We start from the raw sequence: 22,347 nt of genomic DNA, 5'->3' as shown, positions 1-22,347 counted from the left end.
TAGATGGTCTCAGTAGTAGTAGTTGTTGTGGGTAGGTTTTTTTCAGTAGAGGCAGTAGTGGGGTGAATTCTGTTAGTAGTAATCCCAAAAAGTTCAGTAGTAGTAGTAAGAAATAGAAGATTGTTTAAAAGTAGTTGTGGATGGTTCTGTAGTTGTAGTAGTCTCAAAAGCTGTGGTATACGTGGAAGTTGCTTCAGAGGTAGCAGAAGTAGTAGTAGATGGTTTAGTAGTAGTAGTTGTTGTGGTAGCTTTTTCAGTAGAAACAGTAGTGGGTGATCCTTTAGTAGTAGTAGATGTAGTAGTAGTAGATGTTCAGTAGTAGTAGTAGTTGTTGTGGTGGGTTTTTTAGTAGAGGTGGTAGTGGGTGATTCTGTTGTAGTAATCCCAAAAGCTGTAGTAGTAGTAGTAGTAGGTACAGTAGTAGTAGAAGTAGAAGATTGTGCAAAAGTAGTTGTGGGTGGTTCTGTAGTTGTAGTAGTCTCAAAAGCTGTGGTATAAGTAGAAGATGCTTCAGAAGTAGCAGTAGTAGTAGTAGATGGTTTAGTAGTAGTAGAAGTTGTTGTGGTAGCCTTTTCAGTAGAGACTGTAGTGGGTGATCCTTTAGTAGTAGTAGATGTAGTAGTAGTAGTAGTAGATGGTTCAGTAGAAGTAGTAGTTGTTGTGGTGGGTTTTTTAGTAGAGGTGGTAGTGGGTGATTCTGTTGTAGTAATCCCAAAAGCTGTAGTAGTAGTAGTAGGTTCAGTAGTAGTAGAAGTAGAAGATTGTGCAAAAGTAGTTGTGGGTGGTTCTGTAGTTGTAGTAGTCTCAAAAGCTGTGGTATAAGTAGAAGATGCTTCAGAAGTAGCAGTAGCAGTAGTAGATGGTTTAGTAGTAGTAGTAGTAGTTGTTGTGGTAGCCTTTTCAGTAGAGACAGTAGTGGGTGATCCTTTAGTAGTAGTAGATGTAGTAGTAGTAGTAGTAGTAGATGGTTCAGTAGTAGTAGTAGTTGTTGTGGTGGGTTTTTTAGTAGAGATAGTAGTGGGTGATTCTGTTGTAGTAATCCCAAAAGCTGTAGTAGGAGTAGGTTCAGTAGTAGAAGAAGTAGAAGATTGTTTTAAAGTGGTTGTGGATGGTTTTGTAGTTGTAGTAGTCTCCAAAGCTGTGGTATAAGTAGAAAATGCTTCAGATGTAGCAGTAGTAGCAGTAGATGGTTTAGTAGTAGTTTTTGTGGTAGTATTTTCAGTAGAGGCAGTAGTGGGTGATTTTGTAGTAGTAATCTCAAAAGCTGTAGTAGTAGCAGAAAGTTCAGTAGTAGTAGTTGTTGGTGGTTCTGTAGTACTAGTATATTTTGGTTTAGTTGTGGTGTGATGTTCATGATGATTTCTTTCAGTTGTCTTGGATAAAGCGGTTGTTGATTTTTCAGTAGAAGTAGTAGTGAGTGGTTTTGTAGTAGTAATTTCAAAAGCTGTAGTAGCTTTTGTAGTAGTATAGGGTTCAGAAGTAGTAGTAGTGAGTGGTCCTTGAGTAGTAGTGTATTGTGGTTTAGTTGTGGTAGAAATGATGAATTCTTCAGTTGAAGAAGTAGTGAGTGGTACTGTAGTAGTAATCAAAAAATTTGTAGCAGTAGTAGATGGTGTAGTAGAAATAATTGTTGTGGTGGGTTCTTCTGTAGAGGCAGTAGTGGGTGAATCTTTAGTAGTAGTAGATGTAGTAGTAGATGGTTCAGTATTAGTAGTAGGTATTGTGGTGGGTTTTTCAGTAGATGTGGTAGTGGGTGATGCTGTTGTAGTAATCCCAAAAGCTGTAGTAGTAGTAGGTTCAGTAGTAGTAGACATAGAAGATTGTTCAAAAGTAGTTGTGGATGGTTCTGTAGTTGTAGTAGTCTCAAAAGCTGTGGTATAAGTAGAAGATGCTTCAGAAGTAGCAGTAGTAGTAGTAGATGGTTTAGTAGTAGTAGTTGTTGTGGTAGCCCTTTCAGTAGAGGCAGTAGTGTGTGATCCTGTAGTAGGAATCTCAAAATCTGTAGTAGTAGTAGATGGTTCAGTAGTAGTAGTAGTTGTTGTGGTGAGTTTTTCTGTAGATGCGGTAGTGGGTGATTCTGTTGTAGTAATCCTAAAAGCTGTAGTAGGAGTAGGTTCAGTAGTAGAAGAAGTAGAAGATTTTTTTAAAGTGGTTGTGGATGGTTTTGTAGTTGTAGTAGTCTCCAAAGCTGTGGTATAAGTAGAAAATGCTTTAGATGTAGCAGTACTAGCAGTAGATGGTTTAGTAGTAGTAGTTTTTGTGGTAGTATTTTCAGTAGAGGCAGTAGTGGGTGATTCTGTTCTAGTAATCCTAAAAGCTGTAGTAGGAGTAGGTTCAGTAGTAGAAAAAGTAGAAGATTGTTTTAAAGTGGTTGTGGATGGTTTTGTAGTTGTAGTAGTCTCCAAAGCTGTGGTATAAGTAGAAAATGCTTCAGATTTAGCAGTAGTAGCAGTAGATGGTTTAGTAGTAGTAGTTTTTGTGGTAGTATTTTCAGTAGAGGCAGTAGTGGGTGATTTTGTAGTAGTAATCTCAAAAGCTGTAGTAGTAGCAGAAAGTTCAGTAGTAGTAGTTGTTGGTGGTTCTGTAGTACTAGTATATTTTGGTTTAGTTGTGGTGTGATGTTCATGATGATGATTTCTTTCAGTTGTCTTGGATAAAGCGGTTGTTGATTTCTCAGTAGTAGTGTATTGTGGTTTAGTTGTGGTAGAAATGATGAATTCTTCAGTTGAAGAAGTAGTGAGTGGTACTGTAGTAGTAATCAAAAAATTTGTAGCAGTAGTAGATGGTGTAGTAGAAATAATTGTTGTGGTGGGTTCTTCTGTAGAGGCAGTAGTGGGTGAATCTTTAGTAGTAGTAGATGTAGTAGTAGATGGTTCAGTATTAGTAGTAGGTATTGTGGTGGGTTTTTCAGTAGATGTGGTAGTGGGTGATGCTGTTGTAGTAATCCCAAAAGCTGTAGTAGTAGTAGGTTCAGTAGTAGTAGACATAAAAGATTGTTCAAAAGTAGTTGTGGATGGTTCTGTAGTTGTAGTAGTCTCAAAAGCTGTGGAATAAGTAGAAGATGCTTCAGAAGTAGCAGTAGTAGTAGTAGATGGTTTAGTAGTAGTAGTTGTTGTGGTAGCCCTTTCAGTAGAGGCAGTAGTGGGTGATACTGTAGTAGTAATCCCAAAAGCTGTAGTAGTAGTAGTAGATGGTTCAGTAGTAGTAGTTGTTGTGGTAGGTTTTTTAGTAGAGGCAGTAGTGGGTGATTCTGTAGTAGTAATCCCAAAAATTTCCGTAGTAGTAGAAGTAGAAGATTGTTTAAAAGTAGTTGTGGATGGTTCTGTAGTTGTAGTAGTTTCAAAAGCTGTGGTATACATCGAAGTTGCTTCAGAGGTAGCAGTAGTAGATGGTTTAGTAGTAGTAGTTGTTGTGGTAGCTCTTTCAGTAGAGGCAGTAGTGGGTGATGCTGTAGTAGTAATCTCAAAAGCTGTAGTAGTAGTAGTAGATGGTTCAGTAGTAGTAGTTGTTGTGGTAGGTTTTTCAGTAGATGCGGTAGTGGGTAAATCTGTTGTAGTAATCCCAAAAGCTGTAGTGGTAGTAGGTTCAGTTGTAGTAGAAATAGAAGATTGTTCAAAAGTAGTTGTGGATGGTTCTGTAGTTGTAGTAGTCTCAAAAGCTGTGGTATAAGTAGAAGATGCTTCAGAAGTAGCAGTAGTAGTAGTAGATGGTTTAGTAGTAGTAGTAGTTGTTGTGGTTGCCCTTTCAGTAGAGGCAGTAGTGTGTGATCCTGTAGTAGGAATCTCAAAATCTGTAGTAGTAGTAGATGGTTCAGTAGTAGTAGTAGTTGTTGTGGTGAGTTTTTCTGTAGATGCGGTAGTGGGTGATTCTGTTGTAGTAATCCTAAAAGCTGTAGTAGGAGTAGGTTCAGTAGTAGAAGAAGTAGAAGATTTTTTTAAAGTGGTTGTGGATGGTTTTGTAGTTGTAGTAGTCTCCAAAGCTGTGGTATAAGTAGAAAATGCTTTAGATGTAGCAGTACTAGCAGTAGATGGTTTAGTAGTAGTAGTTTTTGTGGTAGTATTTTCAGTAGAGGCAGTAGTGGGTGATTCTGTTCTAGTAATCCTAAAAGCTGTAGTAGGAGTAGGTTCAGTAGTAGAAAAAGTAGAAGATTGTTTTAAAGTGGTTGTGGATGGTTTTGTAGTTGTAGTAGTCTCCAAAGCTGTGGTATAAGTAGAAAATGCTTCAGATTTAGCAGTAGTAGCAGTAGATGGTTTAGTAGTAGTAGTTTTTGTGGTAGTATTTTCAGTAGAGGCAGTAGTGGGTGATTTTGTAGTAGTAATCTCAAAAGCTGTAGTAGTAGCAGAAAGTTCAGTAGTAGTAGTTGTTGGTGGTTCTGTAGTACTAGTATATTTTGGTTTAGTTGTGGTGTGATGTTCATGATGATGATTTCTTTCAGTTGTCTTGGTTAAAGCGGTTGTTAATTTTTTAGTAGAAGTAGTAGTGAGTGGTTTTGTAGTAGTAATTTCAAAAGCTTTAGTAGTTTTTGTAGTAGTATAGGGTTCAGAAGTAGTAGTAGTGAGTGGTCCTTGAGTAGTAGTGTATTGTGGTTTAGTTGTGGTAGAAATGATGAATTCTTCAGTTGAAGAAGTAGTGAGTTGTCCTGTAGTAGTAATCAAAAAATTTGTAGCAGTAGTAGATGGTGTAGTAGTAATAATTGTTGTGGTGGGTTCTTCAGTAGAGGCAGTAGTGGGTGATTCTTTAGTAGTAGTAGATGTAGTAGTATTAGTAGATGGTTCAGTATTAGTAGTAGGTATTGTGGTGGGTTTTTCAGTAGATGCGGTAGTGGATGATTCTGTTGTAGTAATCCCAAAATCTGTAGTAGTAGTAGGTTCACTAGTAGTAGAAATAGAAGATTGTTCAAAAGTAGTTGTGGATGGTTCTGTAGTTGTAGTAGTCTCAAAAGCTGTGGTATAAGTAGAAGATGCTTCAGAAGTAGCAGTAGTAGTAGATAGTTTAGTAGTAGTAGTTGTTGTGGTAGTCCTTTCAGTAGAGGCAGTAGTGGGTGATACTGTAGTAGTAATCCCAAAAGCTGTAGTAGTAGTAGCAGATGGTTCAGTAGTAGTAGTTGTTGTGGTAGGTTTTTTAGTAGAGGCAGTAGTGGGGGAAGCTGTAGTAGTAATCCCAAAAGTTTCAGTAGTAGTAGAAGTAGAAGTTTGTTTAAAAGTAGTTGTGGATGGTTCTGTAGTTGTAGTAGTTTCAAAAGCTGTGGTATACGTGGAAGTTGCTTCAGAGGTAGCAGTAGTAGTAGTAGATGGTTTAGTAGTAGTAGTTGTTGTGGTAGCCCTTTCAGTAGAGGCAGTAGTGGGTGATGCTGTAGTAGTAATCTCAAAACCTGTAGTAGTATTAGTATATGGTTCAGTAGTAGTAGTTGTTGTGGTAGGTTTTTCAGTAGATGCGGTAGTGGGTGATTCTGGTGTAGTAATCCCAAAAGCTGTAGTGGTAGTAGGTTCAGTAGTAGTAGAAATAGAAGATTGTTCAAAAGTAGTTGTGGATGGTTCTGTAGTTGTAGTAGTCTCAAAAGCTTTGGTAAAAGTAGAAGATGCTTCAGAAGTAGCAGTAGTAGTAGTAGATGGTTTAGTAGTAGTAGTTGTTGTGGTAGCCCTTTCAGTAGAGGCAGTAGTGTGTGATCCTGTAGTAGGAATCTCAAAAGCTGTAGTAGTAGTAGATGGTTGAGTAGTAGTAGTAGTTGTTGTGGTTTGTTTTTCTGTAGATGCGGTAGTGGGTGATTCTGTTCTAGTAATCCTAAAAGCTGTAGTAGGAGTAGGTTCAGTAGTAGAAGAAGTAGAAGATTGTTTTAAAGTGGTTGTGGATGGTTTTGTAGTTGTAGTAGTCTCAAAAGCTGTGGTATAAGTAGAAAATGCTTCAGATGTAGCAGTAGTAGCAGTAGATGGTTTAGTAGTAGTAGTTTTTGTGGTAGTATTTTCAGTAGAGGCAGTAGTGGATGATTTTGTAGTAGTAATCTCAAAAGCTGTAGTAGTAGCAGAAAGTTCAGTAGTAGTAGTTGTTGGTGGTTCTGTAGTACTAGTATATTTTGGTTTAGTTGTGGTGTGATGTTCATGATGATGATTTCTTTCAGTTGTCTTGGATAAAGCGGTTGTTGATTTTTTAGTAGAAGTAGTAGTGAGTGGTTTTGTAGTAGTAATTTCAAAAGCTTTAGTAGTTTTTGTAGTAGTATAGGGTTCAGAAGTAGTAGTAGTGAGTGGTCCTTGAGTAGTAGTGTATTGTGGTTTAGTTGTGGTAGAAATGATGAATTCTTTAGTTGAAGAAGTAGTGAGTGGTTCTGTAGTAGTAATCAAAAAATTTGTAGCAGTAGTAGATGGTGTAGTAGTAATAATTGTTGTGGTGGGTTCTTCAGTAGAGGCAGTAGTGGGTGATTCCTTAGTAGTAGTAGATGTAGTAGTAGATGGTTCAATATTAGTAGTAGGTATTGTGGTGGGTTTTTCAGTAGATGCGGTAGTGGATGATTCTTTTGTAGTAATCCCAAAAGCTGTAGTAGTAGTAGGTTCAGTAGTAGTAGAAATAGAAGATTGTTCAAAAGTAGTTGTGGATGGTTCTGTAGTTGTAGTAGTCTTAAAAGCTGTGGTATAAGTAGAAGATACTTCAGAAGTAGCAGTAGTAGTAGTAGTAGATGGTTTAGTAGTAGTAGTTGTTGTGGTAGCCCTTTCAGTAGAAGCAGTTGTGTGTGATCCTGTAGTAGGAATCTCAAAAGCTGTAGTAGTAGTAGATGGTTCAGTAGTAGTAGTTGTGGTGGGTTTTTCAGTAGATGCGGTAGTTGGTGATTCTGTTGTAGTAATCTCAAAAGCTGTAGTAGTTGAAGATGGTTCAGTAGTAGTAGTTGTTGTTGTGGGTTCTTCAGTAGAGGCAGTAGTGTCTGAATTTGTAGTAGTAATCCCAAATTCTGTAGTAGTAGTAGATGGTTCAGTAGTTGTAGTTGTTGTTGTGGCTTTTTCAGTAGAGGCAGTAGTGGGTGATACTGTAGTAGTAATCTCAAAAGCTATAGTAGTAGATAGTTCAGATTAGAACTCGCGACAGAAAAACAACTAATTTCTATTTCATTGTATTGGATTTTTAGACTTGTATTCATCAATGGAGTTCACCATTTGATAAATACACTTTTAAAAATCCCATAGGAATGAATATAAAGTGAGTGAGTTTTTCTGTGGTGAGTTCTAATCTCACATTTTGATAAATCTGCCCCTAATTAATGGTTGGTTTAGCAGTAGGAAATACAGTGGAATATTTTGTAGCCTTAGTGGATCACAGTAATACCAGTAGTAGGTTGTTTGTAACAGTATATAGCATAACTATCATATAACTTTGTTTATTAGTACGTACCTGTAAGTTGTTCAGTTGTAGTGGAAGGATTGGCAGAATCAGTTGTTGAGGTTTTTCCTGCAGATTCAGAAATAACATTAACCAATTCTATAATTATAAATGTATCAAATGGAACAGATTTGAATTAGTAACAGTATTTATTAGACAGCTTTCCATCAGGTAATAAGCACTAGTTGATCTCCCAGGATCAATCACCTGCATTAAAAAAAATGTGTGTGTCATCTATGCAACTGTCTCCATATACTCTAAACATACTGTATATACATGAAACTATTACTGTAAATAATCAGCCATAAGCACAGTGTTGTCCCCAAGCCTATTTCTCAAGGTACACTGCGGAGTAATTCCTCCCTTCACTCCTCACTGCGTTGGCCCTCACCTTAAATGCTGCAGTGTGTAAGGAATGCGTCCTGTCCTATCAGTTTCTGTAAAACTGGTACTTTTGAGGTGGAAGAGGCACATATTAATTAATTTTTCCCCACCTTGCTAGTTTTTTCTCCAGGTTAGTAATGGGTGAATAAATTAGTGATGGGTGAATAAATTCGCCAGACATGAATTCACGACAAATATCCTCGTTTCACCGCAAGCGAATTAATTAGCGAAACTGCAGTGACAATTCGGTGGCAATAAATCAGGTGCGTCCAAAAAAAACCTTTTTGATTCTTAATTTGCTGAGGTTAATTCTGTAATAGTGAGTTTTGTAAGTGATTTAGTAACAACAATAAGTGGCTTTTGCCACAAAGATTATTATTGTAGAAAGTGTTTGATATGTACCAGCATAAATCTCACTAATTAACGAGGGACTGAGAATTACATCCTGGAAAAAATATATTCTTAAACAATGATCTTTTGTGGCTGAATATTATTCTCTAGGGGTTAAGGTTTTAAGGTAACTGAGGTATTTGAGGGACAAAGAGGTTCTAGTAAGTGATGGGCGAATCTGTCCCATTTTGCCGAAAAATTAGTGAAACATCCAAAAATTTGCAAAACAATTTTAATAGGCGGCAAAGTAATTATGACGCATGACAATTTTGACACAAGCGCCTATTTTGTACTCTTTTTGTACAAATGCATTAAAGGCAATGGGCGTCTGAATCATTTTGATATGAGCGCCAATTTTTTTACACGCAACTCTTTTGTACAAATGCACTAATAAGCATCTGAATAAACTTGACGTGCAACTATTTTTATCCGTGATTATTTTTTTCCTGCCACAAATTTTCCACCTCGAATTTTCACTGCAGATTCTTGAAAACATTTGCGGGTGGTGAAATGCAGAAATAAATTTGCCCATCACTAGTTCTGGTGAAAGTAGCTCCTGTGTCTCTTTAGTTACAGTAATAGATGTAAAATTAGTAGGGGTGGATCTAATAAAATAGTAGAGGCAGCAGTAGTAGTTATAGTTTTTTCCAATTGTGGGTTGTTTTTTTACTTTAAATGTGTTCATTCTAAAAATCATAATAAAAGTAATAGGTTTGCCTCACCAGTCACACAGATGCCCTGCCTCTGTAGTAGTGGTTTCAGAACTTATTATTAGTACATATTATGCATCCTATACTCCTATATACTAGCAGTATACTAGTAGTAATGTACTACTAGTATACTGCTAGTATATAGGAGTATAGGATGCATAATATGTACTAATAATAATTTAAGAAAACCTAGTTCAGTTGCTGAATAAAACTAATTCATACTAGTCCTACCAGAATTGACAGAAGTACCTGAAGAAACCATAGTAGTTGTGGGTACAGTGGTTGTTGATTTTTCAGTAGCAGTAGTAGTGAGTGGTTTTGTAGTAGTATTCTCAAAAGCTGTAGTACTAGTAGAGGGTTCAGTAGTAGTAGTTGTTGTGGTGGGTTTTTCAGTAGATTTGGTTGTGGGTGAATCTGTTGTAGTAATCTTAAAAGCTGTAGTAGTAGTAGATGGTTCAGTAGTAGTAGTAGTTGTGGTAGGTTTTTCAGTAGAGGCAGTAGTGGGTGATACTGTAGTAGTAATCCCAAAAGCTGTAGTAGTAGTAGTAGTAGTAGATGGTTCAGTAGTAGTAGTTGTTGTGGTAGGTTTTTCAGTAGAGGCAGTAGTGGGTGATTCTGTAGTAGTAATCCCAAAAAGTTCAGTAGTAGTAGAAATAGAAGATTGTTTAAAAGTAGTTGTGGATGGTTCTGTAGTTGTAGTAGTCTCAAAAGCTGTGGTATACGTGGAAGACGCTTCAGAAGTAGCAGTAGTAGTAGTAGATGGTTTAGTAGTAGTAGTAGTTGTTGTGGTAGCCTTTTCAGTAGAGACAGTAGTAGGTGATCCTTTAGTAGTAGTAGATGTAGTAGTAGTAGATGGTTCAGTAGAAGTAGTAGTTGTTGTGGTGGGTTTTTTAGTAGAGGTGGTAGTGGGTGATTCTGTTGTAGTAATCCCAAAAGCTGTAGTAGTAGTAGTAGTAGTAGTAGGTTCAGTAGTAGTAGAAGTAGAAGATTGTGCAAAAGTAGTTGTGGGTGGTTCTGTAGTTGTAGTAGTCTCAAAAGCTGTGGTATAAGTAGAAGATGCTTCAGAAGTAGCAGTAGCAGTAGTAGATGGTTTAGTAGTAGTAGTAATTGTTGTGGTAGCCTTTTCAGTAGAGACAGTAGTGGGTGATCCTTTAGCAGTAGTAGATGTAGTAGTAGTCGTAGATGGTTCAGTAGTAGTAGTTGTTGTGGTGGGTTTTTTAGTAGAGATGGTAGTGGGTGATTCTGTTGTAGTAATCCCAAAAGCTGTAGTAGTAGTAGGTTCAGTAGTAGTAGAAGTAGAAGATTGTGCAAAAGTAGTTGTGGGTGGTTCTGTACTTGTAGTAGTCTCAAAAGCTGTGGTATAAGTAGAAGATGCTTCAGAAGTAGCAGTAGCAGTAGTAGATGGTTTAGTAGTAGTAGTAGTTGTTGTGGTAGCCTTTTCAGTAGAGACAGTAGTGGGTGATCCTTTAGCAGTAGTAGATGTAGTAGTAGTCGTAGATGGTTCAGTAGTAGTAGTAGTAGTTGTTGTGGTGGGTTTTTTAGTAGAGATGGTAGTGGGTGATTCTGTTGTAGTAATCCCAAAAGCTGTAGTAGTAGTAGGTTCAGTAGTAGTAGAAGTAGAAGATTGTGCAAAAGTAGTTGTGGGTGGTTCTGTACTTGTAGTAGTCTCAAAAGCTGTGGTATAAGTAGAAGATGCTTCAGAAGTAGCAGTAGCAGTAGTAGATGGTTTAGTAGTAGTAGTAGTTGTTGTGGTAGCCTTTTCAGTAGAGACAGTAGTGGGTGATCCTTTAGCAGTAGTAGATGTAGTAGTAGTCGTAGATGGTTCAGTAGTAGTAGTAGTAGTTGTTGTGGTGGGTTTTTTAGTAGAGATGGTAGTGGGTGATTCTGTTGTAGTAATCCCAAAAGCTGTAGTAGTAGTAGGTTCAGTAGTAGTAGAAGTAGAAGATTGTGCAAAAGTAGTTGTGGGTGGTTCTGTACTTGTAGTAGTCTCAAAAGCTGTGGTATAAGTAGAAGATGCTTCAGAAGTAGCAGTAGTAGTAGAAGATGGTTTAGTAGTTGTAGTAGTTGTTGTGGTAGCCTTTTCAGTAGAGACAGTAGTGGGTGATCCTTTAGTAGTAGTAGATGTAGTAGTAGTAGTAGATGGTTCAGTAGTAGTAGTAGTAGTTGTTGTGGTGGGTTTTTTAGTAGAGGTGGTAGTGGGTGATTCTGTTGTAGTAATCCCAAAAGCTGTAGTAGTAGTAGGTTCAGTAGTAGTAGAAGTAGAAGATTGTGCAAAAGTAGTTGTGGGTGGTTCTGTAGTTGTAGTAGTCTCAAAAGCTGTGGTATAAGTAGAAGATGCTTCAGAAGTAGCAGTAGTAGTAGTAGATGGTTTAGTAGTAGTAGTTGTTGTGGTAGCCTTTTCAGTAGAGACAGTAGTGGGTGATCCTTTAGTAGTAGTAGATGTAGTAGTAGTAGATGGTTCAGTAGTAGTAGTAGTTGTTGTGGTGGGTTTTTTAGTAGAGGTGGTAGTGGGTGATTCTGTTGTAGTAATCCCAAAAGCTGTAGTAGTAGTAGGTTCAGTAGCAGTAGAAGTAGAAGATTGTGCAAAAGTAGTTGTGGGTGGTTCTGTAGTTGTAGTAGTCTCAAAAGCTGTGGTATAAGTAGAAGATGCTTCAGAAGTAGCAGTAGTAGTAGTAGATGGTTTAGTAGTAGTAGTAGTTGTTGTGGAAGCTTTTTCAGTAGAGACAGTAGTGGGTGATCCTTTAGTAGTAGTAGATGTAGTAGTAGTAGTAGATGGTTCAGTAGTAGTAGTAGTTGTTGTGGTGGGTTTTTTAGTAGAGATGGTAGTGGGTGATTCTGTTGTAGTAATCCCAAAAGTTTCTGTAGTAGTAGTAGGTTCAGTAGTAGTAGAAATAGAAGATTGTGCAAAAGTAGTTGTGGGTGGTTCTGTATTTGTAGTAGTCTCAAAAGTTGTGGTAGAAGTAGAAGATGCTTCAGAAGTAGAAGTAGTAGTAGTAGATGGTTTAGTAGTAGTAGTAATTGTTGTGGTAGCCTTTTCAGTAGAGACAGTCGTGGGTGATCCTTTAGTAGTAGTAGATGTAGTAGTAGTAGATGGTTCAGTAGTAGTAGTAGTTGTTGTGGTGGGTTTTTTAGTAGAGGTGGTAGTGGGTGATTCTGTTGTAGTAATCCCAAAAGCTGTAGTAGTAGTAGTAGGTTCAGTAGTAGTAGAAGTAGAAGATTGTGCAAAAGTAGTTGTGGGTGGTTCTGTAGTTGTAGTAGTTTCAAAAGCTGTGGTATAAGTAGAAGATGCTTCAGAACTAGCAGTAGCAGTAGTAGATGGTTTAGTTGTAGTAGTAGTAGTTGTTGTGGTAGCCTTTTCAGTAGAGACAGTAGTGGGTGATCCTTTAGTAGTAGTAGATGTAGTAGTAGTAGTAGTAGATGGTTCAGTAGTAGTAGTAGTTGTTGTGGTGGGTTTTTTAGTAGAGATGGTAGTGGGTGATTCTGTTGTAGTAATCCCAAAAGCTGTAGTAGTAGTAGGTTCAGTAGTAGTAGAAGTAGAAGATTGTTCAAAAGTAGTTGTTGATGGTTCTGTAGTTGTAGTAGTCTCAAAAGCTGTGGTATAAGTAGAAGATGCTTCAGAGGTAGCAGTAGTAGTAGTAGATGGTTTTGTATTAGTAGTTGTTGTGGTAGCCTTTTCAGTAGAGGCAGTAGTGGGTGTTCCTGTAGTAGTAATCTCAACAACTGTAGTAGTTGTGGGATTTTCAGTAGAGGCAGTAGTGGATGAATCTGTAATAGTAGGAGATGTTTCAAAAGTTCTTGTGGATGGTTCTGCAGTTGTAGTAATCTCAAAAGATGTGGTAGAGGTAGAAGTTGCTAGAGTAGAATAGAAATTGTCAAAAGTAGTGTGTGGTTCGTAGTTGTAGTAGTTCAAAAGCGTGGATAAGTAGAAGATGCTTCAGAATAGCAGTAGAGTAGTAGATGGTTATTGTAGTAGTTAGTTGTTGTGGTAGCTTTTCAGTAGAGCAGTAGTGGGTGATCCTTTAGTAGTATAAATGTAGTAGTAGTAGTAGATGGTTCAGTAGAGTAGTAGTTGTTGTGTGGGTTTTAGTAGAGGGAGTGGTGAGGTAGTATCACTGTAGTAGTAGTAGTATAGTAGGAAGATGTTCAAAAGTTCTTGTGGATGGTTCTGCAGTTGTAGTAATCTCAAAAGATGTGGTAGAGGTAGAAGTTGCTTCAGAAGTAGCTATTGATTGTTCAGCAGTTGTAGTTAATTCAACAGTAGTTGTGAGTTCTTCAGTGGATCCAGTAGTGAGTGAATCTGTAGTAGTAATTTCATAAGTAGTAGGAGATTGTACAGTAGTAGTAGTAGTAGTTATTGTTGTGGGTTCTTCAGTAGAGGCAGTAGTGGGTGATGCTGTTGTAGTTATCCCAAAAACTGTAGTAGTAGTAGATGGTTCAGTAGCAGTAGTAGTTGTTGATGTGGGGTTTTCAGTAGAGGCAGTAGAGGGTGATCCTGTAGTAGTAGTAGAACTAGGAGATGTTTCAAAAGTAGTCGTGGATGGTTCTGCAGTTGTAGTAATCTCAAAAGATGTGGTAGAGGTAGAAGATGCTTCAGAAGTAACTGTCGATTGTTCAGCAGTTGTAGTTAATTCAACAGTAGTTGTGAGTTCTTCAGTGGAGGCAGTAGTGATTGATTCTGTAGTAGTAATTTCATAAGTAGTAGAAGTAGATGGTTCAGTAGTAGTAGTTATTGTTGTGGGTTCTTCAGTAGAGACAGTAGTTGGTGAAACTGTAGTAGTAATCCCAAAAACTGTAGTAGTAGTAGATGGTTCAGTAGTAGTAGTTGTTGTTGTGGGGTTTTCAGTAGAGGCAGTAGAGGGTGATTCTGTAGTAGTAGTGGTAGAACTAGGAGATGTTTCAAAAGTACTTGTGGATGGTTCTGCAGTTGTAGTAATCTCAAAAGATGTAGTAGAGGTAGAAGATACTTCAGAAGTAACTGTCGATTGTTCAGCAGTTGTAGTTAATTCAACAGTAGTTGTGAGTTCTTCAGTGGAGGCAGTAGTGATTGATTCTGTAGTAGTAATTTCATAAGTAGTAGTAGTAGATGGTTCAGTAGTAGTAGTTATTGTTGTCGGTTCTTTAGTAGAGACAGTAGTGGGTGAAACTGTAGTAGTAATCCCAAAAACTGTAGTAGTAGTAGATGGTTCAGTAGTAGTAGTTGTTGTTGTGGGGTTTTCAGTAGTGGCAGTAGAGGGTGATTCTGTAGTAGTAGTGGTAGAACTAGGAGATGTTTCAAAAGTACTTGTGGATGGTTCTGCCGTTGTAGTAGTGGTAGAAGATACTTCAGAAGTAGCTGTCGATTGTTCAGCCGTTGTAGTTAATTCAACAGTAGTTGTGAGTTCTTCAGTGGAGGCAGTAGTGAGTAATTCTGTAGTAGTAATTTCATAAGTAGTAGTAGTAGATGGTCCTGTAGTAGTAGTGGATGGTTTTGCAGTTGTGGTAAATTCACCAGAGGTAGTTGTGAGTGGATTTGATGTAACAAAAGAGGAAGTGTTTGTTTCATTTGTAGTAACGGGTAGTGGAGGCTTGTGTTTAGTAGTGCTGGCTGTAAAAAAGACAGAAAACATTCATAAACTGGGTCAACATAAAATTAAATTTTTTTAAATAAATACAACTTTTTAAAATGATGCTAAATATTTCAGAATTCAGATACATGAGTAGTTTTGTGGAGAATATTTAGCAAAGAAGAATTCTCAAATTCATTTATTTAAAAACACACATATTACATTTCCTTTTTCTCTATTACAGGAAAACAATACCTTGTACTTAAATCCCAATTGGAAGCAAAACCAGCCTCATGGGTTTATTTAATGTTTGCATGATTTTCTAGTAGACTTATGGTGCGAAGATTAAATAAACTAAAATTGGGCATGGGCATTTGGTCATGGTTTTTTAAAATAAAAAATTAGATAAATTTGGATTTTTTTGTAAATAATTGTAATTATCTGGATTTACCTACCTTTAATCTCTGTGGTTTTAATCCTTACACTGACATTGTATATGACCTCTTAAAGGTTGGCACCACGTCAGTACATGTGCTCCCTTTTATAATGCTCAGGGTTGGACTGCAGCACGACAGGCCCATCGGTGCTGCAACAATCAAGGGCCCTCCTAACTGCCACACGCACCCCACGCGCATACGTAAACACCAGAGTGCCTCGCACATGCACAAACATCCTTGCACAGAAGAACATCTTTTTCTATGGGGGCTGCCGATCGGGGGAGAGGGTATTGGCCAATGGGGGCCCACCAGTCCGACCCTAATAATGATCCTGTCTCTTAATCAGTCACTTGGAAAACATTTAAGATACAATTAAGGACTTATTAGGGCACTGCTCACACTTCATGAATATTTTATTTATTTGGCAAAAAAAAAAAACACAAAATGTTAATGCCTATAGATTAATTCGCTTGCACAGTCTTAACAAATGAACAGCTCACTTTAATGGGGTGTGAGGCTGTGCATTGCTTATATACTGCTCTTATATACTTATATACTTATATACTGATGGTATACTCAAAAAGTGAGTAGTAGTGAGTGTCACACTTCTCATATGTGGAAGGAGGCACAATTTAAGGACATTGAGATGGCATGTCAGCATTACCATTTAAATATTAGTCTGAGGTTAGGGTCTCTAAGTAGAAAGTGATTAATCACCACATAAATTAAGAGGCCCAGGTGCACCACCCTGCGCCCTCAGCATGGGGAGTGGACAAATTCTTTGGAGAAGGCAATCTTCCACCAGGCAATTAAAAAAAAAGTTTATTGTGTCCACAGCCTTACGGGTTTCGTTTTACAGACACTTAATCATAGAAATAAATACCCTTCTCTGCAGGGTTATGGACCATTTAGCACAACAACTCTTCCACACTAGGGATGTAGCGAACGTCGGAAAAAAAGTTCGCGAACATATTCGCGAACTTGCGCAAAAACGCGAGCGGTTCGCGAACGGTTCGCGAACCCCATAGACTTCAATGGGAAGGCGAACTTTAACATCTAGAAAAGACATTTCTGGCCAGAAAAATGATTTTAAAGTTGTTTAAAGGGTGCAACGACCTGGACAGTGGCATGCCAGAGGGGATCAAGGGCAAAAATGTATCTGAAAAATCTGCCTGTGTGTGCTTGGAAGAGATAGTGTAGGGGAGAGCTGTTAGTGATTTCAGGGACAGATGATAGTAAGTTTGCTGGCTAGTAATCTGCTTGATACTGCTCTGTATTGGAGGGACAGAAGTCTGCAGGGATTTGAGGGACATTTTAGCTTAGGTAGCTTTGCTGGCTAGTAATCTACTGTTCTCTTTAAACAACTGCCATACGTTGACCTTGTAGGCATTGTTTGCCCAGTTTTTTTGGACGCAGCCACTGAAGCACAGTTGCCAGAAAAAATATGCCATATAAATGCTGAAAATAGTCATTTTTCGCCATACGTTGACCTTGTAGACATTGTTTGCCCAGTTTTTTTGGACGCAGCCACTGAAGCACAGTTGCCAGAAAAATTATGCCATATAAATGCTGAAAATATAAATTTTTTTGGTTGCAGCCACTGAAGCACAGAGGCCAGAAAAATTATGCCATATAAATGCAGAAAATATGCATTTTTTTGGTCGCAGCCACTGAAGCACAGTTGACAGAAAAATTATGCCATATAAATGCTGAAAATATAAACTTTTTTGGTTGCAGCCACTGAAGCACAGAGGCCAGAAAAATTATGCCATATAAATGCAGAAAACATGCATTTTTTTGGTCGCAGCCACTGAAGCACAGTTGACAGAAAAATTATGCCATATAAATGCTGAAAATATAAATTTTTTTGGTTGCAGCCACTGAAGCACAGAGGCCAGAAAAATTATGCCATATAAATGCAGAAAATATGCATTTTTTTGGTCGCAGCCACTGAAGCACAGTTGCCAGAAAAAATATGCCATATAAATGCTGAAAATAGTCATTTTTTGCCATATACGTTGAGTCAACGTATGGCAAAAAATGACTATTTTCAGCATTTATATGGCATATTTTTTCTGGCCTCTGTGCTTCAGTGGCTGCGGCCAAAAAAACTGGGCAAACAATGCCTACAAGGTCAACGTCGTTGACCTTGTAGGCATTGTTTGCCCAGTTTTTTTGGCCGCAGCCACTGAAGCACAGAGGCCAGAAAAAATATGCCATATAAATGCTGAAAATAGTCATTTTTTGGTCGCAGCCACTGAAGCACAGTTGCCAGAAAAATTATGCCATATAAATGCTGAAAATATAAATTTTTTTGGTTGCAGCCACTGAAGCACAGAGGCCAGAAAAATTATGCCATATAAATGCAGAAAATATGCATTTTTTTGGTTGCAGCCACTGAAGCACAGAGGCCAGAAAAATTATGCCATATAAATGCAGAAAATATGCATTTTTTTGGATGCAGCCACTGAAGCACAGTTGCCAGAAAAAATATGCCATATAAATGCTGAAAATAGTCATTTTTTTGCCATACGTTGACCTTGTAGACATTGTTTGCCCAGTTTTTTTGGTTGCAGCCACTGAAGCACAGAGGCCAGAAAAAATTAAACCAGTAGGGTTTGCACCCTAGTTTGTAACGGTGGCGGAGGGAGGAGGAGGACGCTAAAGGACAGTCATGAGGCTTGAAGAGAAGGACAGCTGCATAGAAGTCAGAACAAGTCTTCCGGCGTGCAGTAACCCTCCGAGATCCACCCCTCATTCATTTTAATAAAGGTCAGGTAATCGACACTTTTGTGACCTAGGCGAGTTCTCTTCTCAGTTACAATCCCTCCTGCTGCACTGAAGGTCCTTTCTGAGAGCACACTTGAGGCTGGGCAAGACAAGAGGTTCATGGCAAATTGTGACAGCTCTGGCCACAGATCAAGCCTGCGCACCCAGTAGTCCAGGGGTTCATCGCTCCTCAGAGTGTCGATATCTGCAGTTAATGCCAGGTAGTCCGCTACCTGCCGGTCGAGGCGTTCTTTGAGGGTGGATCCAGAAGGGTTGTGGCGCTGCCTTGGACAGAAAAACATTTGCATGTCTGACGTTACAGACTGGCCAAAGGGCTTTGTCCTTGCAGGTGTGCTCGTGGCAGGATTACTGGCACCTCTGCCCCTGGAATGTTGATGAGTTCCTGAAGTGACATCACCCTTAAAAGCATTGTACAACATGTTTTGCAGGCTGGTTTGTAAATGCCGCATCTTTTCGGACTTGTGGTATGTTGGTAACATTTCTGACACTTTATGCTTGTACCGAGGTCTAGTAGCGTTGCGACCCAGTACAGGTCCTTCTCCTTAAGCCTCTTGATACGGGGGTCCTTCAACAGGCATGACAGCATGAAAGACCCCATTCTCACAAGGTTGGATGCAGAGCTATCCATCTCCGCTTCCTCATTATCAAGGACTGCATCATCCACGGTCTCCTCCCCCCAGCCACGTACAAGACCAGGGGTCCCCAAAAGGTCACCACTAGCCCCCTGGGAAGCCTGCTCCTGTTGGTCCTCCTCCTCCTCCTCCACAAAGCCACCTTCCTCCTCTGACTCCACTTCTGGCACCTCTCCCTGCGTTGCAGCAGGTGCCTGGGTTCGTTCTGGTGATTCCGACCAGAAATCGTGCGCTTCCAGCTCCTCGTCACGCTGGTCTACAGCCTCATCTGTCACTCGTCGCACGGCACGCTCCAGAGAAAAGCGAAGGGTATTAGGTCGCTGATGGTGCCTTCGGTGCGACTGACCATATTTGTCACCTCTTCAAAAGGTCGCATGAGCCTGCAGGCATCGCGCATAAGCACCCAGTAACGGGGGAAAAAAATCCCCAGCTGTGCAGATCCAGTCCTACCACCCAGTTCAAAAAGGTACTCGTTGACGGCCCTTTGTTGTTGCAGCAGACGTTCCAACATAAGGAGCGTTGAATTCCAGCGAGTCTGGCTGTCAGAAATCAAACGCCTGACTGGCATGTTGTAGCGCTGCTGAATGTCAGCAAGGCGTGCCATGGCTGTGTAGGAACGTCTGAAATGGGCCGACACCTTTCTGGACTGGGTGAGAACGTCCTGGAATCCTGGGTACTTGGAGACAAAACGTTGGACTATTAAATTTAACACATGTGCCATGCAGGGCACATGTGTTAAATTGCCTAGTCTCAACGCTGCCAACAGATTGCTTCCATTGTCACACACCACTTTTCCGATCTGCAGTTGGTGTGGGGTCAGCCACCGATCGGCCTGTGACTGCAGAGATGACAGGAGTACAGATCCGGTATGGTTTTTGCTTTCCAGGCACGTCATCCCCAAGACAGCGTGACAACGGCGTACCTGGCACGTCGAATAGCCTAGGGGAGCTGGGGGTGCACAGGTGTGGAGGAGGAGAAGGAGGACCCAGCAGCAGAGTAAGAAGAAGAAGAAGACGAGGTAGAGAGCGATGGAGGAGTAGAGGTGGTGGCAGAACCGCGTGCAATCCGTGGCGGTGACACCAACTCCACTGTTGTTGTTGAGCTACCCATTCCCTGCTTCCCAGCCATTACCAAGTTCACCCAGTGGGCAGTGTAGGTGACATACCTGCCCTGACCATGCTTGGAGGACCATGCGTCAGTAGTCATATGGACCTTTGGCCCAACACTAAGTGACAGAGATGCGGTAACTTGGCTCTGCACATGTTGGTACAGGTGTGGTATTCCCTTTTAGAAAAAAATTGCGGCTGGGTACCTTCCACTGCGGTGTCCCAATTGCTACAAATTTGCGGAAGGCCTCAGAGTCCACCAGCTGGTATGGTAAAAGCTGGCGGGCTAAGAGTGCAGACAAGCCAGCTGTCAGACGCCGGGCAAGGGGTGACAGTCAGACATTGGCTTCTTACGCTCAAACATGGCCTTCACAGAAACTTGGCTGGTGGCAGATGACTGGAATGGGAACAGGTGGTCAAGGTGGAAGGCGGAGTGGAGGGTGGTTCAGACGGGTCAAGGAGAGCAGAGGTAGAGCAGTAAGATGCTGGACCAGAAGGAGTGTGGCTTTTAGTTTGCCTGTTGCCTTTGAGGTGTTGCTCCCAAAGTGCTTTGTGCTTGCCGCTCATGTGCCTTCGCATAGAAGTTGTACCTATGTGGCTGTTGGGCTTACCAAGGCTCAGTTTCTGACTGCACTCATTGCAAATTACAATGCTTTTGTCAGAGGCACACACATTAAAAAATCCCACACTGCTGACTTTTTGGAAGTGTGCGATCTGGCGGTAACAGTAGAAGTTGGCGGAGTTGGCGGTATTGGCGGCAATGGCGGGTGCGTTGGCCGGCTGAACACAGGTGCCGATACATGTTGTTGCCCTGCTGATCCCTGCGGGCTGTCCTCCCTGCTTCTTCTAAGTCTTATTCTCCTACTGCCTCTCTGACTCTCCGTCTCTCCATCTGAACTACCCTCCTCTTGCTCTCTTCTACTAGGCACCCACAAAACATCAATCTCCTCATCATCATTCTCCTCAGATGCATCAATTTCTTCTGACACATCACAGAAGGAAGCAGCAGCGGGGACCTCCTCCTCATCACTCATTATGTCCATCTCTATCGTGTTCTCTGCCAGATATTAAATCTGGTGTAAGGTCCTCATCTCCTTCATCTTCTTCTGGCAATAATGGTTGCGCATTACTCAGTTCAAGAAACTCATTGGAAAATAACTCCTCTGACCCCAGTGAAGAAGGGGCACCGGTGGTGGAGGAAGTGTTACGTGGGGTGGCCATAGCAGTGGAGGATGAGGAGGATGTTGTGGTAAAGTTAGAAACGGTAGAGGATGGGGTGTGCTGTGTAAGCCAGTCAACTACCTCTTCAGCATTTTGGGAGTTCAGGGTCATTGGCTTTTTAAAACTGGGCAATTTGCTAGGGCCACAGGATTGCATAGCAGCACGGCCCCTAGCACGGCCTCTGCGTGGCGGCCTGCCTTTGCCTGGCATTATTTTTAAAAAAACAACAACAACAACAAAAACTCAGTTGGTTTTTCTGGAAACGATAATACACACAGCTAGATGGCGGGTTGAAGAAAACACTGTGCAAATAATGCCTACAAGGCCAACGTATACACTACTACAGCGGTGGATACGGATTACGTAAAATATATGAATGCTGCTTGAAAAAAGTGACTCCGGTGTTTTTTCTGGAGACGGTAATATTATGGATATTTAGACAGAATGGGAACAAGGTCACACAGCTCGATGGCGGGTTGAAGAAAACAGTGTGCAAATAATGCCTACAAGGTCAACGTATACACTACTACAGCGGTGGATACGGATTACGTAAAATATATGAATGCTGCTTGAAAAAAAGTAACTCAAGTGGTTTTTCTAGAGACGATAATATTATCAATATTTAGACAAAATGTGAACAAGCTCACACAGCTCGATGGCGGGTTGAAGAAAACACTGTGCAAATAATGCCTACAAGGCCAACGTATACACTACTACAGCGGTGGATACGGATTACGTAAAATATATGAATGCTGCTTGAAAAAAGTGACTCCGGTGTTTTTTCTGGAGACGGTAATATTATGGATATTTAGACAGAATGGAACAAGGTCACACAGCTCGATGGCGGGTTGAAGAAAACAGTGTGCAAATAATGCCTACAAGGCCAACGTATACACTACTACAGCGGTGGATACGGATTACGTAAAATATATGAATGCTGCTTGAAAAAAGTGACTCCGGTGTTTTTTCTGGAGACGGTAATATTATGGATATTTAGACAGAATGGGAACAAGGTCACACAGCTCGATGGCGGGTTGAAGAAAACACTGTGCAAATAATGCCTACAAGGCCAACGTATACACTACTACAGCGGTGGATACGGATTACGTAAAATATATGAATGCTGCTTGAAAAAAGTGACTCCGGTGTTTTTTCTGGAGACGGTAATATTATGGATATTTAGACAGAATGGGAACAAGGTCACACAGCTCGATGGCGGGTTGAAGAAAACAGTGTGCAAATAATGCCTACAAGGCCAACGTATACACTACTACAGCGGTGGATACGGATTACGTAAAATATATGAATGCTGCTTGAAAAAAGTGACTCCGGTGTTTTTTCTGGAGACGGTAATATTATGGATATTTAGACAGAATGGGAACAAGGTCACACAGCTCGATGGCGGGTTGAAGAAAACACTGTGCAAATAATGCCTACAAGGCCAACGTATACACTACTACAGCGGTGGATACGGATTACGTAAAATATATGAATGCTGCTTGAAAAAAGTGACTCCGGTGTTTTTTCTGGAGACGGTAATATTATGGATATTTAGACAGAATGGGAACAAGGTCACACAGCTCGATGGCGGGTTGAAGAAAACAGTGTGCAAATAATGCCTACAAGGCCAACGTATACACTACTACAGCGGTGGATACGGATTACGTAAAATATATGAATGCTGCTTGAAAAAAGTGACTCCGGTGTTTTTTCTGGAGACGGTAATATTATGGATATTTAGACAGAATGGGAACAAGGTCACACAGCTCGAT

The 22,347-nt window shown here is 40.2% G+C and overlaps 1 protein-coding gene across 1 annotated transcript in view; it reads right to left on the bottom strand.

Annotated features, from left to right (window-relative positions):
- Positions 1-7,261: 7,261 nt before the first annotated feature.
- LOC108698943 (mucin-2) overlaps positions 7,262-22,347 on the bottom strand; it is a 36,225-nt gene continuing 21,139 nt past the window's right edge. Inside the window, exons 3-7 of the mRNA XM_041573920.1 lie at positions 12,960-14,430; positions 10,753-12,778; positions 9,611-10,281; positions 9,096-9,538; positions 7,262-7,431 (exon numbers count right to left, since the gene is read on the bottom strand). Of these exons, the coding sequence (XP_041429854.1) occupies positions 7,364-7,431; positions 9,096-9,538; positions 9,611-10,281; positions 10,753-12,778; positions 12,960-14,430 (4,679 nt within the window). The 3' untranslated portion in view covers positions 7,262-7,363. The remainder of the gene's footprint in view (positions 7,432-9,095; positions 9,539-9,610; positions 10,282-10,752; positions 12,779-12,959; positions 14,431-22,347) is intronic.

Source organism: Xenopus laevis, chromosome 8L (genome assembly GCF_017654675.1).
Source record: "Xenopus laevis strain J_2021 chromosome 8L, Xenopus_laevis_v10.1, whole genome shotgun sequence".
Lineage (NCBI taxonomy): Eukaryota > Metazoa > Chordata > Amphibia > Anura > Pipidae > Xenopus > Xenopus laevis.
This window is presented reverse-complemented; position numbering and strand designations above follow the sequence as displayed.